At 42.7% G+C, this 24,281-nt stretch overlaps 1 protein-coding gene and 1 non-coding gene across 2 annotated transcripts in view; one reads left to right on the top strand and one right to left on the bottom strand.

Annotated features, from left to right (window-relative positions):
* Positions 1-355: 355 nt before the first annotated feature.
* On the bottom strand, positions 356-439 carry Trnas-gga. Its single transcript is given in 2 exon segments — positions 356-390; positions 400-439. It is a non-coding gene; the product is annotated as a tRNA-Ser (tRNA).
* A 13,505-nt stretch (positions 440-13,944) lies between these two features.
* The window catches only part of LOC124595652 (dehydrogenase/reductase SDR family member 11-like), a 75,543-nt gene continuing 65,206 nt past the window's right edge, over positions 13,945-24,281 (top strand). Inside the window, exon 1 of the mRNA XM_047134493.1 lies at positions 13,945-14,115. Within this exon, the coding sequence (XP_046990449.1) occupies positions 13,978-14,115 (138 nt within the window). The 5' untranslated portion in view covers positions 13,945-13,977. The remainder of the gene's footprint in view (positions 14,116-24,281) is intronic.

Here is a 24,281-nt window from a genome sequence, read left to right as displayed (position 1 = left end):
AAAAAATAATGCCGGCTCACTACAATCTCTAACTATATGTAGAACTATGGACAGATTAACTGACCATTAGAAAAAAATATGTTTCTATAGTAAGTCATACATTTATAACTAGCCATCTAACTTTGACAGTCATTACTGAATTTGCTTCGTCAAGCACTTGTATCATTTGCACTCTCAGCCCCTCAGTTATCTTTTACACCCTGTATTATAGCCTTTTAATTTATTACTACTCTGTACTGATGCCCTCATAGTTCAAATGGGTCTGAGCACTATGAGACTTAATTCTGAGGTCATCAGTCCCCTAGAACTTAGAACTACTTAAACCTAACTAACCTAAGGACATCACACACATCCATGCCCGAGGCAGGATTCGAACCTGCGACCATAGCGGTCGCGCGGTTCCAGACTGTAGCGCCTATAACCACTCGGCCACCCGGGCCGGCGATGCACTCATGACTTAGTTATGCCACGCGAGTGGCCGCGCGGTTTGAGGCGCCATGTCACGGACTGCGCGGCCTCTCCCTCCGGAGGTTCGAGTCCTCCATCGGGAATGGGTGTGTCTGTTGTACATAGCGTGAGATAGTGTCTGCCCCACGTATCTGAGTGCTTAGCGCGACGGAATGTCATGGCTAACGGCCCGGGTTCGATACCCGGCTGGGTTGGAGATATTCTCCGCTCAGACACCGGGTCTTGTGTTGTCCTTATCATCGTCATTTCATCCCCATCGACACGCAAGTTGCCGGACTGGCGTCAACTGCAAAGACTTGCACCAGACGAACGGTCTACCCGACGGGAGGCCCTAGCCACACAGCGTTTCCATTTTAGCGTAAGTTAGTTTAAGTAGTATGTAAGTCTAGGGACCGATGACCTCGGCAGTTTGGTCCCTTAGGAATTCACACACATTTGAATTTAGCTATGATACCTAGTATGTGATTCAACTGTACAGCAGGATAGTAAGTGTGGCTTACACATCGTCTTGTGATCTAGATTGTATGTCAGTTAGCCGCAAAGCAAAGCGGGAAAGAACTTGTGGTGGTAATTTTAGATTACGCAACTGTTTCGCCATGTGACGCACCGTGAATTACCACGGTGAGTCAGCAGTAATGCCCGGAACATAGCTGTAGAGACTGTAGATAGCGTATCAATGATCTGATGGGTCACCTCTCACGTCTAATCGGCCGCAGGAACACAGTGGAAGGCAGCCGTCACAAATGCGTTAACGATACTCATTTTCTTCTTGTCACCGATATCCATATTTATGCTCTGTAAATGTCGTACGTCGCAGAAAGTGCGCTTCGTCATACCTACACCAAATTTCTTCCTGTACGTATTGATGGATGGAAGCTGAAGAGAATCATTCCGTATACTATATCACCACAAAAGAAATTCAGTTAACTCACTGGACTAGGAGACTACTTTGCAATATGTGGTGCGTGGCTTTATTTCCACCTCGATATGCGTCGTTATGCTGTAATACGTTTCATCAAAAACTGATCTATTAAGTGACAACGGACGGACAGACTGCTACATGTTTCTATAATTTTCCGGAAAATGTGTGACATACACACAGACGACAAAAGCACTGACAGGATTCATGCTGCAAATCTGATGTTAGTCGTGTTCCGTCGTAACGGCAAGCGCCCGGACGAAGATTAAGAACGTAACCACAGAGAAGGCTGCGAGACGACGCCAGCCAATAGCACGCTGGCTAGGCCGTCACCACGACAGTTGCGACCTCTACAAGAAGACAATACAAGCGCCGCTGCTGCTAACCTCGGCAGGACAGTAGTAGACCGGGACTAGCAAAAAAAATGTTCAAAAGTGTGTGAAATCTTATGGGACTTAACTGCTAAGGTCATCAGTCCCTAAGTTTACACACTACTGAACCTAAATTATCCTAAGGACAAACACACACGTATGCCCTATGAAAGACTCGAATCTCCGCCGGGCCCAGCTGCACAGTTCATCACTGCAGTGCCCAAGACCGCTCGGCTAATCCCGCGCGGCCCGGGACTAGCAGATCCAGACTAGAAACCACACAGTAGAACAGTCGTCATCCTAACTGTTATACTGAGACAAGTGCCTTATATTAATTTCTTGCATGGACATTGTCTATAGCGAAGCATATTGATTATTTGCATGTCGCCCATAGCTTGCGACAACTCCTTGTAGCCGGCCGCTGTGACCGAGCGGTTTTAGGCGCTTCGGTCTGGAACCGCGCTGTTGCTACGGTCTCAGGTTCGAATCCTGCCTCGGGCATGGATGTATGTGACGTCCTTAGGTTAGTTAGGTTTAAGTAGTTCTAAGTCTAGGGGACTGAAGACCTCAGACGTTAAGTCCCATAGTGCTCAGAGCCATTTGAACCAACTCGTTGTAAACCAAAGTTAAGCATTGTCAATCTACTTTATTGTAATAAAAACCATTAGCGTGATTTGCTTGAATTGTTGTATAGCTATCCGAGAAAGCAGCATCCTTTAGGCATCCTTTAAAAGGCGAATGGGCATTCACTGTGGGCCCTATTTGATTCACAAACTGCAGTGTTCATTCTTTCCGCCCCTCGGAATATTCCTGCGTTAATCCAGAGGTTGATCACGAGTTCTAGTGCGTTTGCCTTTCGTCGGCAGTAAACTAATCGTCAACTTGCAAGAACCGCCCACTCATAGTATACCTCCAGAAATGTCTCAGTTTAGCCGGTGAGTCTGTAGATGGTGATATAAGGGCCGCACAGTAACACCGGCCACGCTTTCCCACACTTTCCTGCGATAATTAAGCCACTCCGCCCTTGAATTGACTTTGTGAGCAGCCGCGCAGGAATTCTTCTTTCCTGTTATGTGGAGGTGCTCTCGTAGTTTTATGACTCCTTGCAGAGGCGTAGCAGCACCGTCGGATTCAGAAAGGACAACGCTACTGTGTATGTTGTTACGGCGAAGTCAAGCGCCGGCACGCCAGTAGGGAACAAAGAGAAGAGAAGGCTGTGAGGTGAAGTCAGCCAGTCGCACGCTGACCGACCTACCTTCCAGGACGACAACGCGACACCAGCGGCCCCTACGTGAAGAGGACATAAGCCCAGCGCCCGACTGGTGGCGGCCCACTTGGATAGCAGCGTCAGTGTTAGGACTTCGGTAGCAGTTCAGGACAGACATATGTGAGTTAGAGATCAGCAGTCACTGCAGTTCAGTTTCTTTTGTATGTCGCCCTTTGCTTGCGACTCATTTATCAAAGTTAAGTATTGTATTTGTTCTGGTTGTAATGAAACTCATTAATACTATGGCAAGGTAGAAAGAATGAACTGATTGTTGGTTTGAATAACGATCATCCTCCTTTACCTCCTCTGCAATACTGCAGATGACGTTTCACTGAGCACATTTGTTCTGTGCATGCAGTACACAAGAGGTGCCTAGTTGTTTCCACTGCACTGTGTGGAATACGAAGGTTCTGTTATAGTTCACTAACCTGCTGTCTTCAAGTTGATGTCCCCAGCGCAGAAAACAGCACGCAGGTCGTAGGTTCTGTATCGTGAGGCTGAAACTGACTTTTGGCGAGGTTCTGTTCTGAAATAACGTATCACTTCTTTGGGATGCCACTCGCGTATTTTAGTGTAGCCACACGAGAAGACTACACGATCCTAATACAAGACCTTCCGATACAGTAAAGTACATGGTCAAACACAATGTTTACGAAAATGTATCTTTACACTATTTGTGGCACGTGTCTTTGCCTCATGACTACCGGAGTGAATCTTTTAATACTGAATACTGGCAAACACATCCAGCCACAGACAGCATGACTGTACATCTCGACTGTCTAATCCAGAGTGACGAACAGGAACTTAAATAAAAATTGGAAACACATCCTACGACAGGCAACATGTCTGTTCTTCTCGACTGCCTAATTCAGAGTGACGAACAGCCCGAAACACTTCGCGCGCCATACCAGAAAAGGCGTGACCCGAACGCTTCCGAAGTTCTTCGTCTGTAATTTCGTCAGTCTTTTGTTTTTGATTTAAATTGTTTTTAATCATTCTAAAATGGCCGATTGATAGTCAGCTGTTGAGAGTTATTTATATTAAAAAGTGAAGTCTTTCCAGTGAGTAGTTGAACTAATAATAATAACTATACTTGTAACGTTTTGGCGCCCTTGCTCCGAACACAGCAGCCAATCACAGAGCAGTAGCATTATGCAGGCGGTCTTTCTCACGGGAATGGTACCGAATCTAACATCTGTCACAAGTACCTCACACCACATTTCGTCATCTATATACTTCTTGCGTCTCCACTGCTCTGGGAACAGCTTCTTGGAGCCGATTATGATGGCTGACTAAGCCAGAGATATTACAATACGAATTGTTTCATTGTTTGTCTAGCAAACGAATAGGCAGGATTCCTAGACACAATACATGTTTTACATAATGAAGCGAGAATGAGTCTGTTTGTCCAAAATATTTTTTAGACGGGATGCTGTTACGGTGCGTTTATTTAAGAAACACCATAAAATGAACTTGTTCACTCTGATTATAAGCTAAATATTAACGGTACGAAAGAATGGTCTACTGCAGGACTAGACCGAAAGGTATCTTAACGGCGAACTCGGCGACTACCGACTATGGCGCACAGTCTGTAACTCGAGCATATAGTCGGTATAGTTCGTATAAGACCGTACAACTTCGGTTATGCCAAAGCTATTCGTTAAATATCGACGTTTCCTGGAATTGTAAAGTTTGTTTTTATCACCCATAGACTCTTCCTAATGCCTGAGTGACAAAAGGCAACATTTGTTAGCAAATATTTATTAATAACAATTACTTGATTCGCTCCAGAATAAATGTACTTTTCCTACGCATTTCTTAGCTGACATCACGAGCGATTTCTGCATCGGCACCTCATCCCACTGGCTCTGAGAGCGCCAGATGGCCAACGACTGCTAGCCTGTGCGGGAAACTACCGCTCGCTCCTCACTCCCCACGTATTAGATTCACTTCACATACGTCAAACAGCAAAATGGGAAATAAAGGAAAATGCTCTCCTATTTGCAAATAAGGAGTACCTTACATACCGTCACTGGTTTGAACGATTCTGAAGAAAAGTCTTGCAACGTACAGGTACAGTCTTGTAACTGTTATATTTGAAACGTCCCCTTTTGAAAAATTATACATGACTGTGCTTAAACTGACACACAATATTTTTAGCGCAACGCAATCTGACTTTCAATAATCCCTACAAAAGAATGGCCCTGACTAACATTAACCTATACCTTTCACAAATCACTTACCTGCTGTTAACATCCAGCTGCCCAACACTACAATGGCAGACAACAATGCTAACTAACCACAGACTGCACACAGCACAGCCATTGATTTTCATACAGAGCGCTACGTAACGTTGCCAATAAGAAAATATAAACAGCCTACTTACATATTTTACTTTGTCCGTCTTGTATGTTGATGTTGTACTCTGATCTCCTGTTCTTAGCTTTCATGTATGGCTGTGTTGAACGTTAACCTGAACAACTGAAATGGCGTGCCTACGCAAACGATATGTGTTAAAAGGGCAGCCAGAGCCATCTGAAACTGTACAACTATATTACAATTAACTTTTAGAAAATGTAAAACTGAACCCTAAAGGAGTTGTCCTGTGCAGTTCTGTACTGCACAGTGCAATGAACAGTGGTACAACGTGTGACGTCACAGTACGCGACTTGCGGTTGTGACACACAAAATCAACAGAATATAAATTGTACAGAAAATAGGAATAGAATTCTAAAAGAATAAATGTCCAAAATGCTTTTATAATAATTCCACAAATAAAATTCCCGAAATTAAATAACGCTCCCACTAGCGTAACTCTGCACTGTAACAACAAGACTGTCTGACAGAGAGGACGAGATCTGGAGTGAACTTTACCTAAGCTGACTGCAGCCCCGGATCAACGATATTTGGGAACCGGAGCAAGAACTCGACAGTGGCGCCTCCCCTCCCTTCCCCTCGTACGTTTGAGATAGGACGTAAAAATCCATAAAATCGATTTTTCAAAAATGTTAATTTTGTAGCGCACATCTTTCTGAACAGTTTGATGTGTGAAACATGTATTTTCGAGGAAATGTAAAGATGTTATACAGTCCTACGTGTGCTAAAGTGCAGTGCCATGTCTCTTCACATAGAATTCTTCTATCACACGTCACTGTATTTTGGTATGTGGAATTCAAACGTGTACATTGTAATGGAAGCTATCAAACATATATTCAGGACAGTGGAAATTAAAATGTCTTGTGGTGCCTGTCCTGCGCCGATTTGATATCCTAATATCCTTAAAAAAAACACAATTAGTAGTGGGTCGGATTATCTTTGACCGAGGGAATAAGAACTCATCAATAAATTTCCACTCTTCATTGCGTATTAGCTAATAACTTCCCCTTTTGTGAGTTATAAAATTAAACATAGTAAATATAAAACGAGTAAAGACAAGAGACAAGCAAGACAGTACACATTTATTCAACCTTTAGGTAAAAGAATTTTTTTTCTCTAATCTTGCCACAGCTTTGCACGGCGTGCTTTCCTTTCTGCGAAAGAATCTATTACCTCATCTAAGTTGGTCATACGTTTTGCTACACGAAAAATCAAAATGCCGTTGTCTAATACTGAAAAAGCTGTTAATACGAATAGTACCCAAGACTGGTGTGGTTTCTCGATTTGATTACGTCTATTTCGTCACTGTTAAATAAAACTAAATAGACCGTTCTAATATTGCACACCAAATAAGCAAGACTGTTTTGGCACAAGTCGTTATTTTTATGTACCTCATTTGAATAAATGACACGACAGAACGTAATTCACCAACTACCGACATCAAATGCCTCTATTAGGCTTACTACAAGGAAAAACGTTTTACTTTAGGAAATGGTTTCACATTTCGTTCATATGCTCAAGCATGAGATCGAAAAATAGTAGTAAGAAATTTTTATATAAATTTGCAATCGTCATATTCTTCCATATAACTTGTGTGATGTCCTCGTTTCTTCCCCATCCTCGTTCTAACAAACAATCTTGTCATCACTAATTCTTTAACTATTCCTGCCATTGTCAAAACTTTTTCTCCGGTTAACTTCACTAACCCTGCCAGAATCAGTAGTTCAGTTATCCCGCATTCATTCTTCGGTTAGGCGTTATTACGTGCTCATACAACGCGTTTTCCGCGCTGTTCTGAGACAAGTACTTAAGCACCTGCTAAGCGAGGACTGTACAACTGGTAGGTGTAGGTGTATACGCCAGCTTTGTGGTATTTCTAAAGCCTGGAATTTCTGTACGAACATTATATACCACGAAATAGCGTGGCAACACCATTATCGTCATCCACGCCATCATTCAAGCACAGTTGTTTTCAGGTTTGAATATTTAGTTGACACCGACTTTTTCCCAGTGCTAGATATTCTGAAAACCACTTTTAAGTGCATGGGAAAATTTTCGGGTGAATTTTGTCATTATATTCGAATTTCTGACTATTTGTAGCCATTTGAAATAAATGTCTGCTATGCTGTGTACCGTTACTTTGCTATTCTACCAGTAACATGATGGTTAAATAGTGCGTGAATTTGCATAGTAGCATCACACTTAACGTCTATAGGGCGGATAAAACAAGCCACCAGTTTTGACAGTTGAGTATGGAATGAGTGGAAGCAAGCGTAGTTAGTGACGTTAAAATCTTCTGGAGTGTTAGGCCACGTCGTATTTCCTCTAAAATAAACGACGTTTCGACCCCTCTGCCTGGATCTTTTTCAGGATCTTCCGATGTTGACTATTGCTAGAACACAGATCTTCCAATGTCCACTATTGCTATAACACCGATCTTCCAGTGTCCACGATTGCTAGAACACAGATCCTCCAGTGTCCACTATTGCTAGAACGCAGTGTTCTAGCAATAGTGGACACCGGAAGATCCTGAAGAAGATTCCAGCAGAGGGGTCGCAACGTCGGTTATTTTAGAGGAAATATGACACTGCCTAACACCGCAGAAGATTTTAACTTTAGTGATAACGGCCACGAAAGCCTGCAGCCTTACATGGAAGCGTAGTTGCCAGCGTGTGCTGGACGCGCCAGCAAGTAAGTGTAAATGTCGTGTGACGGGTACACCGTTCACTGGGTGCAAGTCTTTCGATTTGAAGCCACTTCGGCGACTTGCACGTCGATGGGGATGAAACGATGATGATTAGCACAACACAACACCCAGTCCCTCAGCTGAGAAAATCTCCGACCCAGCCGGAAATCGAACCCGGGTCCTTAGGACTGACATTCTGTCGCGCTGACCACTCAGCTACCGGTGGCGGACGCGCCTGCAAGTACAATGCGGAACCTGTCAGGCTCGCTCGACCGCCGACAAAGCCGGCCGATCTGCGAGATTTCCCAAAAGATTTAAAAGACACTGTCCGGTACAAAACTCGCAATCTCACACATTTCATAGTTTAATTCGTCAGCTTAACGATGAACCGCCTATCATTTCGTTAATGGTCATAGTAGTTGCGATATTTCCGTACTAGGTAAAATGCTGCAAGAAACTCTTAGTTTGAGGTGAAATATAGGTATCGCTGTGCGTTTATGTTTGGTGCATGTTAGGTTACATGTTACTGCGTATTAAATGTAGTAATATATTGAATTATTCTTTAAACTTGGAAGGATATCGCTGTCTGTTTCCAGTATCGAGAAAATGTAAAGCCCGCCATCACGAACTCTTCCGTCAGTGAAAAAATTAGAATGAAATATTCATAAATTCCTCATATCTCATAAATGATTTGAGATATCCAAATAAGATTCTGGCAAATGATAGCGCACAAAGACAAGAGTGTTTTTTCACACGATTAATGTGCGAAACTTCCATATCTACCGCGATATTCAAGTGACTATAAACTTTTTTCAATGAAATAATGTTATTATTAAGAACCATCGATAGCTGGTGACAAGAACAGCTGTGGGTTTCGTAACAATATAAATCAAGAAGTTACACGTTTATTTTTTTGCCTCGAAGGGGCTTTTTCAGAAACTATTGACCTGTCTTGCCCTCAGTTATTAGTTTAATAACACACTCTTTCAGGGTTCTGTAGCAGTTTCAACTGCATTAGAATGTCCTTGTGACGCATATTTGTAAACCCTGCTGTGTTTTGGTAGAAGCAGCAGATTTTAACAAACTTGTCAACAAGAGAAATAAAGTATTCCTCAGAACTCATCAGAATCCTTGGCAAATCAATGTCTCCTAAACTACCTTCTTGGTATGTCTGACAACTCAAGACCAGTGCTGTCGTGTAACATATGCACTGGCTTCTTTTGTCAGCATTTCAAGCTACTCTATTGCTATCAGGATCAACGGAACTCGCAATAAAATAAAATAAGTAAGCGTAAACTTTTTTTTGTCACATTACTTTTCACCTAGGCCCATATACTCTGTCGGATTCAAACGAACATGAAACGGAGGAAGCCTGATAAAATTAATCCCTTTACCGTTAGCCAGTTCGCCGACCTGGTAGCATGATGTCTTGGCTTCTACAGCGGTACAAGTTCCATTAACTTCGCCTAATACATACTAGGTTGAACTTTATCTCATGGAAGATTTCTTTGTACCCAGAGCAAAATATCAGCTTTCTTTCACTGCGTTGTTGGAGTTAAATGCATCACAACAGAGTGCTATGGCGTTTTGCCTTTAATATTGCCAAATTCTGGAGAATGTTTCGCAGCAGAACGTTATATTCTCAACCGGTGTCTGTGTCTTGGACGACACTTTCATTGCAAATCTTCTATTCAGATGTATTGCACTGTTGATACGAATGCAATGCCAGCACAAAAGCCGGTCGAAGTGGCCGTGCGGTTAAAGGCGCTGCAGTCTGGAACCGCAAGACTGCTATGGTCGCAGGTTCGAATCCTGCCTCGGGCATGGATGTTTGTGATGTCCTTAGGTTAGTTAGGTTTAACTAGTTCTAAGTTCTAGGGGACTAATGACCTCAGCAGTTGAGTCCCATAGTGCTCAGAGCCATTTGAACCATTTGAACCTCACAAAACACTTGTTCACAATACCTGCCGGCTAAAGAACACTTCAACGCCAGAAAGTACGACTTCACAACGGGAGATGGCGATCACTGATGTATCTATTGCGTGACACCACGTGGTACTGTTTATCCACGTAGTGGCAACAGGGGCGCTTTACCAGACGAAACGCTGGTGGCGTGGTAGGGAAAGTCAGCTCGCCATTGGTGTTACCAGGGCCGCGGCGTCATTCCCCCCTCCAACCAAACGCCAAAAGTCGCAACTAATTGTAAACGTACTATAATTGAAACATTTTGTGATTTATTTCAAGCAGAGTGCAGAAGTGAGGATGGGAGTATTACTTTCTCGAGAAATTTCACCTTTGTGAATCTGCGCTTACGTAAAAGTGAAGACTTCGTTTATCACTTCTACTGTCTCTCTCTGTATTTCATTTACAAGCATGCATGGTTCTCATTTTTTTATGTTAAGTAATACTGCAATTAACTGATTGAATTCAATACTCACCAGCAGCAGGAGTGTACAGGTTACTTCATAAGTAATCTTGATTTGGACTTTCCATCTCCACATTCTTTTAAATCCTATGTGGATGTTCTTTGGCAATATATGTAACCCATCCAGATGCATTTTTTGCATCTTCTGATGCAAACGCTACCACTACTACTACTACTTAGTGTTATAAGTGTGCATTTATTGTCACATACTAATAGAACCGCCGGCCGCGGTGGTCTCGCGGTTCTAGACGCTCAGTCCGGAACCGCGCGACTGCTACGGTCGCAGGTTCGAATCCTGCCTCGGGCATGGATGTGGGTGATGTCCTTAGGTTAGTTAGGTTTCAGTAGTTCTAAGTTCTAGGCGACTGATGACCACACATGTTAAGTCCCGTAGTGCTCAGAGCCAATTGAACCATTTGCACTTATACAAACAAAACAACCGTCACAACACCGCAGAAAGGTACAGGGGAATTTCCGATCGTCGGGGCGGTTTATTTAAGTTGGCCAGTCACGTTTAATTTTACGTCATTGTTGGCTCCGTGCAGAACTGTGAACTGCGCCAAACTAATAAGCAATTGGGCATTCTAGCCAGTCATCATGCTTCGATTTTTTTCGAAATAAATTTGTTTTTTCAGTAATAAATGTCGGTTACCGTTTGGGGATCTGGGAGGAACTGAGGAGGCGCCTATCGATCTCGGGGTCCTGGGCTCGTGCCCAGAATGTCCAATGGGGAACAGGGAGCTGAGACTCTCCCTACAATGCACGACTGCTCTCGTTCTGATTATTTTCGGTCACATTGTGAGCGTGTGGGTGCTATTCTGTTATTCTGCGCAACAGATTAATCTGAGATGTACCCTTTACCCTGCGGCTCCTGCAAGATGTAATTTCCTCCCCGACATTACTACACAAGTCAGACAGACGCTCCTAACGTTCTAAAGAGAAATGCCTGAAAAACTTTCAGCAATAAATATCTTCTGGAGTCGTCCGCTGTAAGGAAATGACACAAAAATTCACAAAATTTCTTACGTACCTAGTGGGATACTTGGGTACTGGAATAGTGTTAGTTAGTGTAAGAAAAACATGAAGCTAACGAAAATTATTATTCATTCTGAGAAATCACAATGGCACTTTTAGTTATGAACTGAATAAGTTATTTCTGGGTTCTTTTCGGAATGTGAAGTTACCTCTTAAAGATAGGATTCGCTAATGAAATTTCTATACAAAGTTTAAGATTGTTATTGACTTGACAGAATGGCTGAGAGCCACGCCTATTCAACCTGAATAATTATCCGTTAGAACGTTGCTAGGTACGGTCGAGGCTCTCGTGTATGAAATGCTGTGAAGTGTATTGCAGTGGAGGAAATATGGGGCTCGCAAGAGCTGTAGTGCACAATACCGTAAGCTGCGATGACTGCTGTCTGCGCCGCTTCCTGCTGACAGATAAGATAACTCTCGTTCTATCTGGTTTGACCTTCGCCAATCAAACTCTCCCTACGCCTTGATGAAGTCAAGTAGTCCTATTCGTCCCTAGTCTAACTATTGGCGTGGTACAGTGGTCAGACAACCAGTCCACCGCAATGCCACTCAAAAATTCGCTCGCAGGCGTTTAACTGTAACTATGTCCGTTCACACCGCACAATAAGTGTGGAGACCAACACAGTGAACAATGCTTAATCGCAAGCACTCGATATAGAGTCGCACTCTGATTCGCTCTCGACAGAGGTGCTCTCCCAGTGAAGTACTGAGGAGAGACTTGTTCCTCGCTCTTTGAGTATACGTACAAGCGCACACACTCTCGTTACGTGTTCTCGCTCCAAGAGCGACAAAGGAACAGCCCCTCTCCACACGAGATGTGAAGGGGTATATCTTTCAGTCTCTTCCATTACTCCTTCTGCTCAAAGCGTCAGGAATATCGTCTGCCAATCAGCATTGCTCTTCTAAAACGGGAGAATGACGTTTCGTTTAAGGCGACCAACCTGGAAATCTGTAGCATCAGCCTTTGGCGTTTGCTGTCTCCCCGTGAAAACCTCTAAAACTGCGTGCTATGTTTGTAAAGAATGCGTAGGCTGGGCGCTCCCACGCAATGTAGCGGAATTTCTCTTTTAAGCCGAACACGGGGTCGTCCTCCCCTTTCACTCGGGCAAAAGCTGTCCACTCCACGGGCGGTGGCCGTCCGATGTAGATAGGCTGAATCGTCCTCTGAAGGGACCGGCCTCTAGGCGTGCAGTCCGCCTCTTCCGAACTAAATGCTCTTGTGGCCATCGTGTCTTGAATGTGTATGTGTACGCCAGCCTCGAGTAAGCAGAAAGCTTAACCCAAGAACTTGAGCATTTGATGACTGTTTTTAAGTAATGCGGATATACCGAGAAGCAGATTCGTCGGGCTATGGAGTTTGGACCATCTCCGGAGGTGTACGAAGAGGAACATAGATCTGTAGCCTTTCTTCCTTATCCTGGAGGCTTATGGTCTAAGATTGGACGAATTTCAAGGAATTTTAACATTAAGAGTGTGTTCCATCCACCTTCTAAGATTAAGGTTCTGCTCAGCTCTGTGAAGGATGATTTGGGGCTTAGGAAACCCGGTGTGTACAAATTTTCGTGTCAATGTGGGAAAGCTTACGTTGGCCGTTCTATTCGCACAGTGCATGACAGGTGTGTGGAACACCGCCTTCATACGAGGCTACGACAGCCGGAAAAATCGGCGGTAGCAGAACGCTGCCTAAATGAGGAACAGAAAATGAAATTTGAGGAAACTGTTGTGGTTGCCAACATTTTCGGTTTTTGGAACAATGTCTATAAAGAGGCGATTGAAATTCGGTTGGCTGATTATTTAATCAACAGAGACAATGGATTTCCTCTTAGCAAAACGTGGAATCCTGTACTATCTCACATCAAAACTGAACGGTCTTCGGTGCGGCCTTGATTGCGATATATCGTTGCCAGCAGTGTTTCACTAAGGGCGGCGCCACCTCCCTGTTTTGGAAGGCAGAAACCGTGATTGGTGACGCATGTGCCGTGTACTGAACGGTGGCCTATATAGAACGTCGATTTGCAACTCGGCGTCAGTTCTCAGCGGGACTCATCAGCAGAAGCAGCATTTTCCTGAAGATGGCGACCAGTTGGATCGCCGAAATATCGAGTCAAGTTGATTTTAAGATTCGGCAGCAAACCCGAAGAGACTTTCATGACTTATTACGCCGGGAAAGCCTACGTAATCACAAGTTTGTCTCTTCTCCATATCTTATCCAGGATGAACACCGCTAAAAATACTGGGTTTTTCTGCTGCAGTTGTTTATGAAGACGATAACATATCAGCAATTATGTAAAGTGTTATGTCGCGACAGTGCAGCTAATTTTGCTGATAGCTTATCATGTGCATGTGCGCATATATAAGACAGTGTGGTCGTAGTCACTCTGTTCGTTGTGCCTGAGATACTGACTATCTAACCGCTGTGTCCACATAGCCATGGGTATCGAGAAGTACAAGGGACGTGTCGCATTGGTTACTGGCGCCAGTGCGGGCATCGGCGCCGCTATCGCGCAGGCGCTGCTGAAAGAAGGACTCACCGTCGTGGGAATGGCAAGGAGGGTTGAAAAGATCAAGGTACACATACATACACCATGTGTCCTAACTTATATTTCTAGATACAGTGTTACAAGGAGACCATATACCAATCACATGTTTTATTTTATGGAATTTGAGAACTGAAAGTCTTTCCACATCGGCAAGTCTTGTGTGTCTCGCCTTGTGATGCACATAAACTTGGCAGCACGTTCAAGTCTTGCCAGCATGTGTCCCGTGGACCTGCAACGATAGGGTGGGAGTGGTATTGTTGTGTATATGTTTGCAGCTCTTAGTTTTGCTATTGTCTAATTCTTGTGTTACGTGAGTGTGGTCTGAATGCTTACTGTTGCCGAGAGAGTGTTTTAGTGAAAGCGGTTTTCCGTGCAGGAGAAAACTTTATGGAGCATGTGAGGCAGCAAATTAGATTGCGTTTTCCTCCTTCGAAGTGTCCACATCGTGACAATGCGGGTGATTTAATTCGCAAATTCCCGACAACAGGATCAGTTCATGAAGCACCACGAACTAGTAGTCCCAAAATTTTAACAGAATGGAAGATTGACGACATTTCTGACATCATGTTGCGGAGTCTAACAAATCCGTGAAGTGATTGTCGCAATAGGCTGAAATCTCTCCTATGGCAGCACAAAACGCCGTAACCAAAGAGACAGGGATGTATCTGTATAAAATTACTGCTGCACAACAGTTATGTTATATGGAACATGGAAGAGGAATAGCATATTGTGAATCGTATAATTTATCTGTTAACCGTCATTAAGCCCGTTTTAGTTCGAAACTTTTTGCCTGATGAGGCTTTGTCTCACATATCGGGGTGCATTTCTTCTTTTTTTTATCATCAATCATCTGACTGGTTTTATGCGGTCCTCCACGACTTCTTTTCCTGTGCTAACCTCTTCATCTCACACTAGCATTTGCAACCTACGTCCTCAATTATTTGCCGGACGTATTCCAATCTCTGACTTCCTCTATAGTGTTTGCCTTCTACAGCTCCCTCCAGTATCATGGAACTCATTCCCTCATGTTTTAACAGATGTCCTATCATCCTGTGCCATCTCCTTCTCAGCATTTTCCACATATTCCTTTCCTCTCCGATTCTGCACAGAACCTCCTCATTCCTTACCTTATCAGTCCACCCAATTTTCAACATTCGTCTGTAGCACCACATCTCAAACGCATAAATTCTCTTATGTTCCGGTTTTCGCACAATCCATCTTTCACTACCATACAATGCTGTACTCCAGATGAACATTCTCAGAAATTTCTTCCTCAAATCAAGGCCGATATTTGATGTTAGTAGACTCAATTCTCTTATGTTCCGGTTTTCGCACAATCCATCTTTCACTACCATACAATGCTGTACTTCAGATGTACATTCTCAGAAATTTCTTCCTCAACTTAAGGCCGATATTTGATGTTAGTAGAATCAATTCTCTTATGTTCCGGTTTTCGCACAATCCATCTTTTACTACCATACAATGCTGTACTCCAGATGTACATTCTCAGAAATTTCTTCCTCAAATTAAGGCCGATATTTGATATTAGTAGACTTCTCTCGGCCAGGAATGCCTTTTTTGTTGTAGCTAGTCTGCTTTTAATGTCCTCCTTGCTCTGTCCGTCATTGGTTATTCTACTGCCTACGTAGCACAATTACTTAACTTCATCTACTTCGTGACCATCAATCCTCATCTTAAGTTTTTCGCTGTTCTCATTTTTGCTACTTCTCATTACCTTCGTCTTTCTTCGGTTTACTCTCAGTCCATACTCTGACCTCATTACACTGTTCATTCCGTTCAGCAGATCATGTAATTCTTCTTCGCTTTCACTTGAGACAGTAATGTCATCAGCAAATCGCATCATTTGATATCCTTTAACCTTGAATTTCAATTCCACTCCTGAACCTTTCTTTTATTTCCATCATTGCTTCCTCGACGTACAGATTGAACAGCAGGGGCGAAAGGCTACATCCTTGTCTCACCCTTTTCAATACGAGCACTTCGTTCTTGGTCGTCCACTAATTATTCCCTCTTGGATGTTGTACATATTCTATATGACCCGTCTCTCCCTATAGCTTATCCCTGCTTTTCTCAGAATTTCGAACATCTTGCACCATTTTACTTGTCGAATGCTTTTTCCAAGTCGACAAATCCTATGGAAGTGTCTTAATTTTAAAATGGGATGAGAAGTTCCGCTTTATGCGAGACACCTTTTTTCTTTTGTTTCACCCATACATGTTTCAGCACTTTTGTGCTATCGTCAGTGGGTCCTATTTTTTTATTTTTAACTGTAAATTTGTTGTTAATATATTAACGTTTGTGTTGTTTGCAACATAATGTAGAAGTTGCATTTATAACTTAATTGGCGAAAAGCGGGTGTAAGCATTAGTTAACATACCTTAAATGATGTTATTGTCCATTTCTTTTGGTAGCTGTTCTTCAAAATAAATGGACAATAACATCATGTAAGGTATGTTAACTAATGCTTACACCCACTTTTCGCCAATTAAGTTATAAATGCAACTTCTACATAATGTTGCAAACAACACAAATGTTAATATGTTAACAACAAATTTACAGTTAAAAATTTAAAAAAATATAAAAAAATAGAACCCACTGACGTTAGCACAAAAGTACTGAAACATGTATGGGTGAAACAAAAGTAAAAAGGTGTCCTGCATAAGGCAGAACTTCTCATCCCATTTTCTTAGCAAGCACGGAGACAACAAGAAGAACTGCACCACAAGATGATTAAGTCTTGATTTTACTTTAGTCTTGCTTCCATTATTAACCGCAACGTCAGAATTGCCTCTCTCATGCCTTCACCTTTCGTAAGGCCAAACTGATCGTCATCTAGAACATCCTCAATTTTCTTTTCCATTCTTCTGTATATTATTCTTCTAAACAAGTTGAATGCATGAACTGTTGAGCTGATTGTGCGATAATTCTCGCACTTGTCAGGTCTTGCCGTCTTTGGAATTGTGTGGATGATGCTTTTCCGAAAGTCAAATGGCATGTCGCCAGACTCATACATTCTATACACCAACGTGAATAGTCGTTTTGTTGACACTTCTCCCAATGATTTTAGAAATTCTGATGGAATGCAATCTATCCCTTTTGCCTTATGTGACTTTAAGTCTTCCAAAGCTCTTTTAAATCCTGATTCTAATTCTGAATTCCCTACCTCTTCTAAATCGAATTCTGTTTCTTCTTCTATCACATCAGACAAATCTTCCCTGTCAAAAACGCTTTCAGTGTATTCTTTCCACCCATCCGCTCTCTCCTCTGCATTTGACAGTGGAATTCCGGTTGCATTCGTAATGTTACTACCCTTGGTTTTAATGTCACCGAATGTTGTTTTTACTTTCCTGTATGCTGAGTCTGTCCTTCCGACAATCATTTCTTTTTCGATGTCTTCACATTTTTCCTGCAGCCATTTCGTCTGCATTTCCTATTTATTTCATTCCTCAGCGACTTGTATTTCTGTATTTCTGAGTTTCCCGGAACATTTTTGTACTTCCTTTTTTCATGAATCAACTGAAGTATTTCGTCTGTTATCCATCGTTTCTTCGCCATTATCTTCTTTGTTCTTATGTTAGCCTTCCCAACTTCTGTGATGGCCCTTTTTAGAGATGTCCATTCCTCTACATCTGTACTGCCTACGGAGCTATACCTTATTGCTGTATCTATAGCCTTGGAGAACTTCAAGCGTACCTCTTCACTCCTTACTACTTTCGTACCCCTCTTCTTTGCGTATTGATTCTTCCTGACTAATGTCTTAAACTTTAGCCTGCTCTTTATCACTACTATACTGTAACCTGAGTCTGTATCTGCTCCTGGATAAGCCATACAATCCAGTATCCGATTTGGGAATCTCTGTCTGAACATGGTATAATGTAACTGAAATCTTCCCGTATCACCCGGCCTTTTCCAAGTATACCTCCTCCTTTTGTGATTCTTGAACAGGGTATTCGCTATTACTAGCTGAAACTTGTTACAGAACTCAATTAGTCTTTCCCTTCTCTCATTCCTTGTCCCAAGCCCATATTCTCCTGTAACCTTTTCTTCTACTCCTTCCCCTACAACTGCATTCCAGTCCCCCATGACTACTAGATTTTCATCCCCCTTTACATACTGTATTACCCTTTCAATATCCTCGTACACTTTCTCTACCTCCTTATCTTCAGCTTGCGACGTCGGCAGGCATACATGAACTATCGTTGTCGGTGTTGGTTTGCTGTCGATTCTGGTAAGAACGACCCTTTCACTGAACTGTTCACAGAAACACACTCTCCGCCTTACCTTCATATTCATAACGAATCCTACACCTGTCACACCATTTTCTGCTGCTATTGATATTACCCTATACTCATCTGACCACAAATCCTTGTTTTCTTTCCACTTCGCTTCATTGACTCCTACATTATCTAGTTGAGCCTGCGCACTTCCGTTTTCAGATTTTCTAGTTTCCCTACCACGTTCTGGGTTCTGACATTCCACGCCCCCACTCGTAGAACGTTATCCTTCCGTTGATTATCAGATCTATTTCTCATGGTAACCTCCCCCTTGGCAGTCCCCTCCCGGAGATCAGAATGGGGGACTATTCCGGAATCTTTTGCCAATGGAGAGATTATCATAATACTTCTTCGATGACAGGCCATACGTCCAAAATTCACGAATTTTGTCGTAAAAAAATCCACGTGCTTTAAGAGAAACGCGATTGTGCGCAAAGAATATCGAAGTGTGGGTTGCCATAATGCGATCGCGAATTAGAGGACCGATCTTTTCCGATACTACGGTCACTTCCGATGTCTATTGTTCCCATAAAATTTATCCATATATTGCCCTGCTGAATGAAAATCTCCTCATACAGCACACCATTCCCTACGACTGTTAGATGAAATCTTTGGAGACAGAGTAACTATGAAAGGTCTTTGACCCCCACACTCACCTGACCTGTCTCCGCTCGACTATTCGCTTCAGGGTGTGACTAAAAGAGAATATAGGAACTGGAGACACCGATAATTGATTACCTGCATGCGATTACATGTGAAACATTGGTAAAGGTGTTCGCAAATAAATGTAAATGTGCCGAAATGTGCCTTCAAGAAAGAGGAAAACGTTTTCAGCACTGATTGTGATATTTGTGAGAACAGTGTATTTAACTGTAATTAATTAATTAATTAATTTTATTGTAATCATGTTGAATCCCTTCTCTCAACATAGCTGCTGCCACCATCAGTGAATCCTGGATAGTAGCTTATACAGTGATATGAATGTGCTGAAAACCTTAGCGTCCTGTGGAGAGACTTTACGAATACACTGTATCAATTAACCAAAGCAGGACTAGGCGACTCTCAGATATTCCTGAAAGAATCGACTCTGAAGTTTTCCGACCGTCAATACTATCGTCAAGCAGGGTCGATTTTCCTCGAAAGGGAGCTTGGCTCTGTAATAGAATGCCCATCTTTCTTGTGCAGATACTGGGTGCGATTCTTCGCCGACGCAAGCTTTTAAATACAGCTGCACGTTGTGTTAGCATTTTCGTGAAGCGTAAAATACGTATACATGAAAAGAAGTCAGTAGTGCGAGTGACAGGTAATCGCGATTTCTAATCTAGTTTGGGTCATTGCTTTTCTTCCCTGCGGTTCGAATACCTACGTCATTTAAAAATGATATTCATCAGATATATGCAAATTAGCACGTATGTAATTATCATTTTTAAGAGAATGCATGCCTTCCTTATTTATAACTACATATCACACACAAAATTTCAATTTAATTGCAAATAAAGATTTCTAGTTTCCACACTTTTAAAAGATCTTTATTATAGATAGTTCGAATTAAAAAAGACATTACAATTTTTTTTCATCTCCACATGTTCGACGCTTAACGGAAATGGACATGGAACATGCACCTCTCTTTAATATTTTACCTCACGCAGAAATCGAACCTTGGCCACCTACATGTTACGCCGTTATTCCAACGAAGAGCCATAGGGCTCGCCGGAAACGTGAACCCACAGTCTGGAACGATAGTCCTATCACAGCCCCCCCCCCCTCTTATTTGGTCATGATGTGCATTTATTTATTGCGAACATGTCGTAGTAGATGCGTACCAAACGTCGATTCTCTACGTTCCAGCCTGTTTAGAGATCCAGAACGTCAGTATTGGCACCACCATTGTCGCGCCACAAAATGAAGCGGCACTATGTCTTGTGTGAAATTTTCCAAAGTATAGGCATTGTGATTTCCTTGAATGCATCCTTGACAGCTTGCTTCAATTCGTCAGTTGTCTGGTCTCATTGTTTCGCGACACGGTCTTCATTATTCCCCACATGGAATTGTTGCATGGCGTCAGGTCTGACTCCTAAGAGGTCACTCAATTTGCGCTGGCAGATGCACTGATGTGTGTCAGCATAGTCGTTTTTGGAATTCCAAGTTCAGCAGATCTTCCCTACATCGATTTTATGGGTGGTCTAATCATAGAGTCCGCCACTGCTGCACGCGTTTGTTGTCGAATTGATGGTCGACCTGTCCTCTTTCGATCCAAAATGGATCCGATTCTGAAGAGAGTCTCTTGCCATCGTAGTATCTTTCGCTTTCTTACACCTTCTTTGTGCAGTCGTGCCTCAAAATGCTACTGCTCGTCTCTTACAGTTTTGCCGGTGCGTGTACATTCATGAGTCTATACACATGGCGGAACACCTTCTTCCACATTCCAGGTACTTGTGTCCGCCATCAGAAAAAAAGAAAAGACTTACGGTGCATAAATGTACACCATAACCAAAAAAGAGGAGTGTGACAGCACTTTCGGGCCTTACTGTACTTTAAGATGTCAAGAACGCTCGGAAATCTTCAACGCCGATTTACTCGAGAATTTTTGGGAGTAACCTTGAACTGCTTTGGTTAAATGATGTTTGGGATCATAAGTGCATGTACCATAAATAGAAGTATAAAAAAAATACTTTAGTCCGTTTACCATGTGGCCTCCTTCTTAGTTAAAACACTTGTTTCCTCGTCTGCCGGTTGCGGCAAGGCTCTTAAACGGAGGTTGTGCTTGGTTTAAAACACCAGACTATCTTGCTACACTGGATTTACTAACGAAGTAGCGCTGAACTGCTGCTACACTTCAAATATAATCTTCTATTGATTCCAGTCCCTGGCTGGGTCTATTTAGAACACAAATCTCACACACTTTTGCTTTTCTCTATCCACTCCGACCAATTATTCTCCCCTCTTCATCACATATGCCTTCACTCCAGGGATCCACCTGTCTCTCGGGCTCTCTCTAAAACTCTTGTCTGCTACTTTCATTTTCAAGGCCTGTCGTGGTGTCCTACCAACTTCCTAACCCAGGGATGCCCAACCGGGGGCGCGTGGGTCCCATGCGGCCCAAACCAAGGACCAGTTCTCCCCAAGAATCTATCATACGACCGGTAAAAAAAGAAATTGTATAGCGCTGATGACCTCGATGTTGAGCGCCCATCAACCCCCCCCCCCCCCCCCCCCCCAGAACCTGTATAAAATTTCGTTACTGTAAAGTTACGATAAATATTTTCAATCTGCAACTCCTGCCATACGATGCTATTCTCTCATTGTTCTGTCCTGTATTTTTTTCCTCTGCCTTTTCTTCAGCAGTTATCACTAGTAGTGCAAAGTATATTATGTGCGTTCCAAATATACTCGTCTTCTTCCAATGCGGTCAGGGTCGTTTGCAAAGTAATCAGACGCTTAAAGCTGTTTTTTACATGAATTAGGTTCCTTAAGGAACCGTGCAATAACTTGGAATTCTAGTTGTGCAGGAATGAGGTCGCAGGTGTTGGTAGCTCTCGACGATACACAGCAGTGATGCGCACTAACACACACACACACACACACACACACACACGCATGCATGCAGACACCGCGGGCGGCAGTTAGCCTGATGGCAACCGACCCTCAGGATCTTTCTCGCAATTATTTTCATTCAGCTTATCTTCTTCCCTAAAAGGAGAGGACTTTCTCTTGTGAAACATTTGTGTTGATAATACATTATTGGAACTACATTTGTTTATTAAAGTGAATATTTGTCTAACAAATAACTTTTTCTCTCTCCTCTTGCTGCTCTTTACGTAGTCACAGTCAGGAGTTTGCGGCCTGTTGTACTACGGGCTCTGTGCACCCCTGCTACACGGTATACAGCCGCCATAGCTGGGCATGAGACCGTTAATCCGTTAACCATTAATTAACGAAGTTAACTTTTTCGAATAATGGATTAACATTTAAGTTAAATTTAGAGAACACACACACCACTGTTGTAATATTATACAGCATTTGTTACTTATACCGCAAACCGGTTTTCGGCTGTTACGTCATCATCAGGTACAAAGATAACTATGTGGTGCGGTGAAATTTTATTGGATAATAGATTTTAAACTAGTGCATCTACAGAGCAACTTCTTTTCCGGAGTTGAAAAATGTCCGTGTTAGATTCAGGAACAAAGCAAGATGGATTGTTTCACTGTAAACGCGATGTAAGGTTAATGAACCAAGGTAAAATATCTGACACATTGACTAATGAACTACATATAAATTACAAAAGTTGTTAATAGAACAAAACAAACTGAACAATAAACTATGGTGACATGCTGCAAAGATGTGGCTGATCAAAATAATCTTGACTTTAATACGTCTTAAATTACAAACAGATAATAGATACTAGCGTTATTAAGCAGATATGTGAAGCAGCTGTGATTATACAAAGCAAAATTTTTTAACACATCAGAAGAAGCCAGACTAAAATAATAGATTTTTCTGATACATAATAATTTGTAATACATGAAGCGGGCAGTGGTCACGGGTGTGGTCCACGGGGCCAACGAACTGTGCGGGTCCTGCAACGAAATTGTGACGTCACACCAGTAGACTTGTTCGCCATACTTTGGGAACGCTCGGCTGCGTGCAGGGATATCAATATTTAATTGAAAATGAAGCGACTGAAGGTCTTAATTTAGTCGTGTGCTGTCGAGAACTTGCATGCATTCCAATGCGCAGTCAAGACTTACTAAAGTCGTCTGAAATAGTTACTCGCTCGCCACCAGAGACGGCTGATGGCACTCCTGCAGTTTCACGTGCTGTGACTTATGTGCCACGGCCTGTCTTTCTCCTGGGCCTCGTGTGACGCGACCACTGACCGAAAGACAAAATCTGGACTTCTCACTGTCCGGTCATCTTCGCAGAAATCCACTGTGTCATCGGTGAGGGGGTGGGGGAGTGGGGAGCGGGCGAGCTACCCTAGGTGGCCGCAATACAGCGGAATGGGGAAAGGGTGGTAGGCAAGAGAACGACAAATCACACTGACTTGTTCCGTGGCTGTCTGTTCCAAGGGTCACTTGCCACAATGCATCTTAATGATGTGGAACGAGTCATTTTACGGAATATTATGTGATAGCGTGCCGCTCATTTGCAGACTGGTACCATAACAGGAAACAGTTTTCAGTCTTTGAGCACCAGTATCATCTTTGCACTAAACAGTCGTCTGTAGAACAGCAACAACTGCCCAGAAGAAATAATATCGGACTACTTTCAAATATACCATCTTAGGACGGGGGCAGACAGCCGCAATCCGTTCTTGGGAAACGTGCCATTCAGCTATGGAAGTCGATCTACAATCTACATCTACATCTACATGAATACTCTGCAAATCACATTTAAGTGCCTGGTAGAGGGTTCATCGAACCACCTTCACAATTCTCTATTACTCCAATGTCGTATAGCGTGCGGGAAGAATGAACACCTATATCTTTCCGTATGAGCTCCGATTTTCCTTATTTTATCTTTGTGGTCGTTCCTTCTTATGTAAGTCGGTGTCAACTAAATATTTTCGATTCGGAGGAGAAAGATGGTGATTGGAATTTCGTGAGAAGAATCCGTCGCACCGAAAAACGCCTTTCTTTTAATGATGTTCATCCCAAATCCTGTATCATTTCTGTGACACTCTCTCCCACATTTCGCGATAATACAAAACGTGGTGCCTTTCTTTGAACTTTTTCGATGTACTCAGTCAGTCCTATCTGGTAAATGGCAAATTAATCATTCGGAAAATGACTCATTAGGCAGCCCACTATACATTTTCCAAACAGTTTGTGCACAGAATGTGGAAAAAAAAAATATTCCTGCACCAACCAAAATCTAAGCACGTTTCTCATTAATA

Source organism: Schistocerca americana, chromosome 2 (genome assembly GCF_021461395.2).
Source record: "Schistocerca americana isolate TAMUIC-IGC-003095 chromosome 2, iqSchAmer2.1, whole genome shotgun sequence".
Lineage (NCBI taxonomy): Eukaryota > Metazoa > Arthropoda > Insecta > Orthoptera > Acrididae > Schistocerca > Schistocerca americana.
This window is presented reverse-complemented; position numbering and strand designations above follow the sequence as displayed.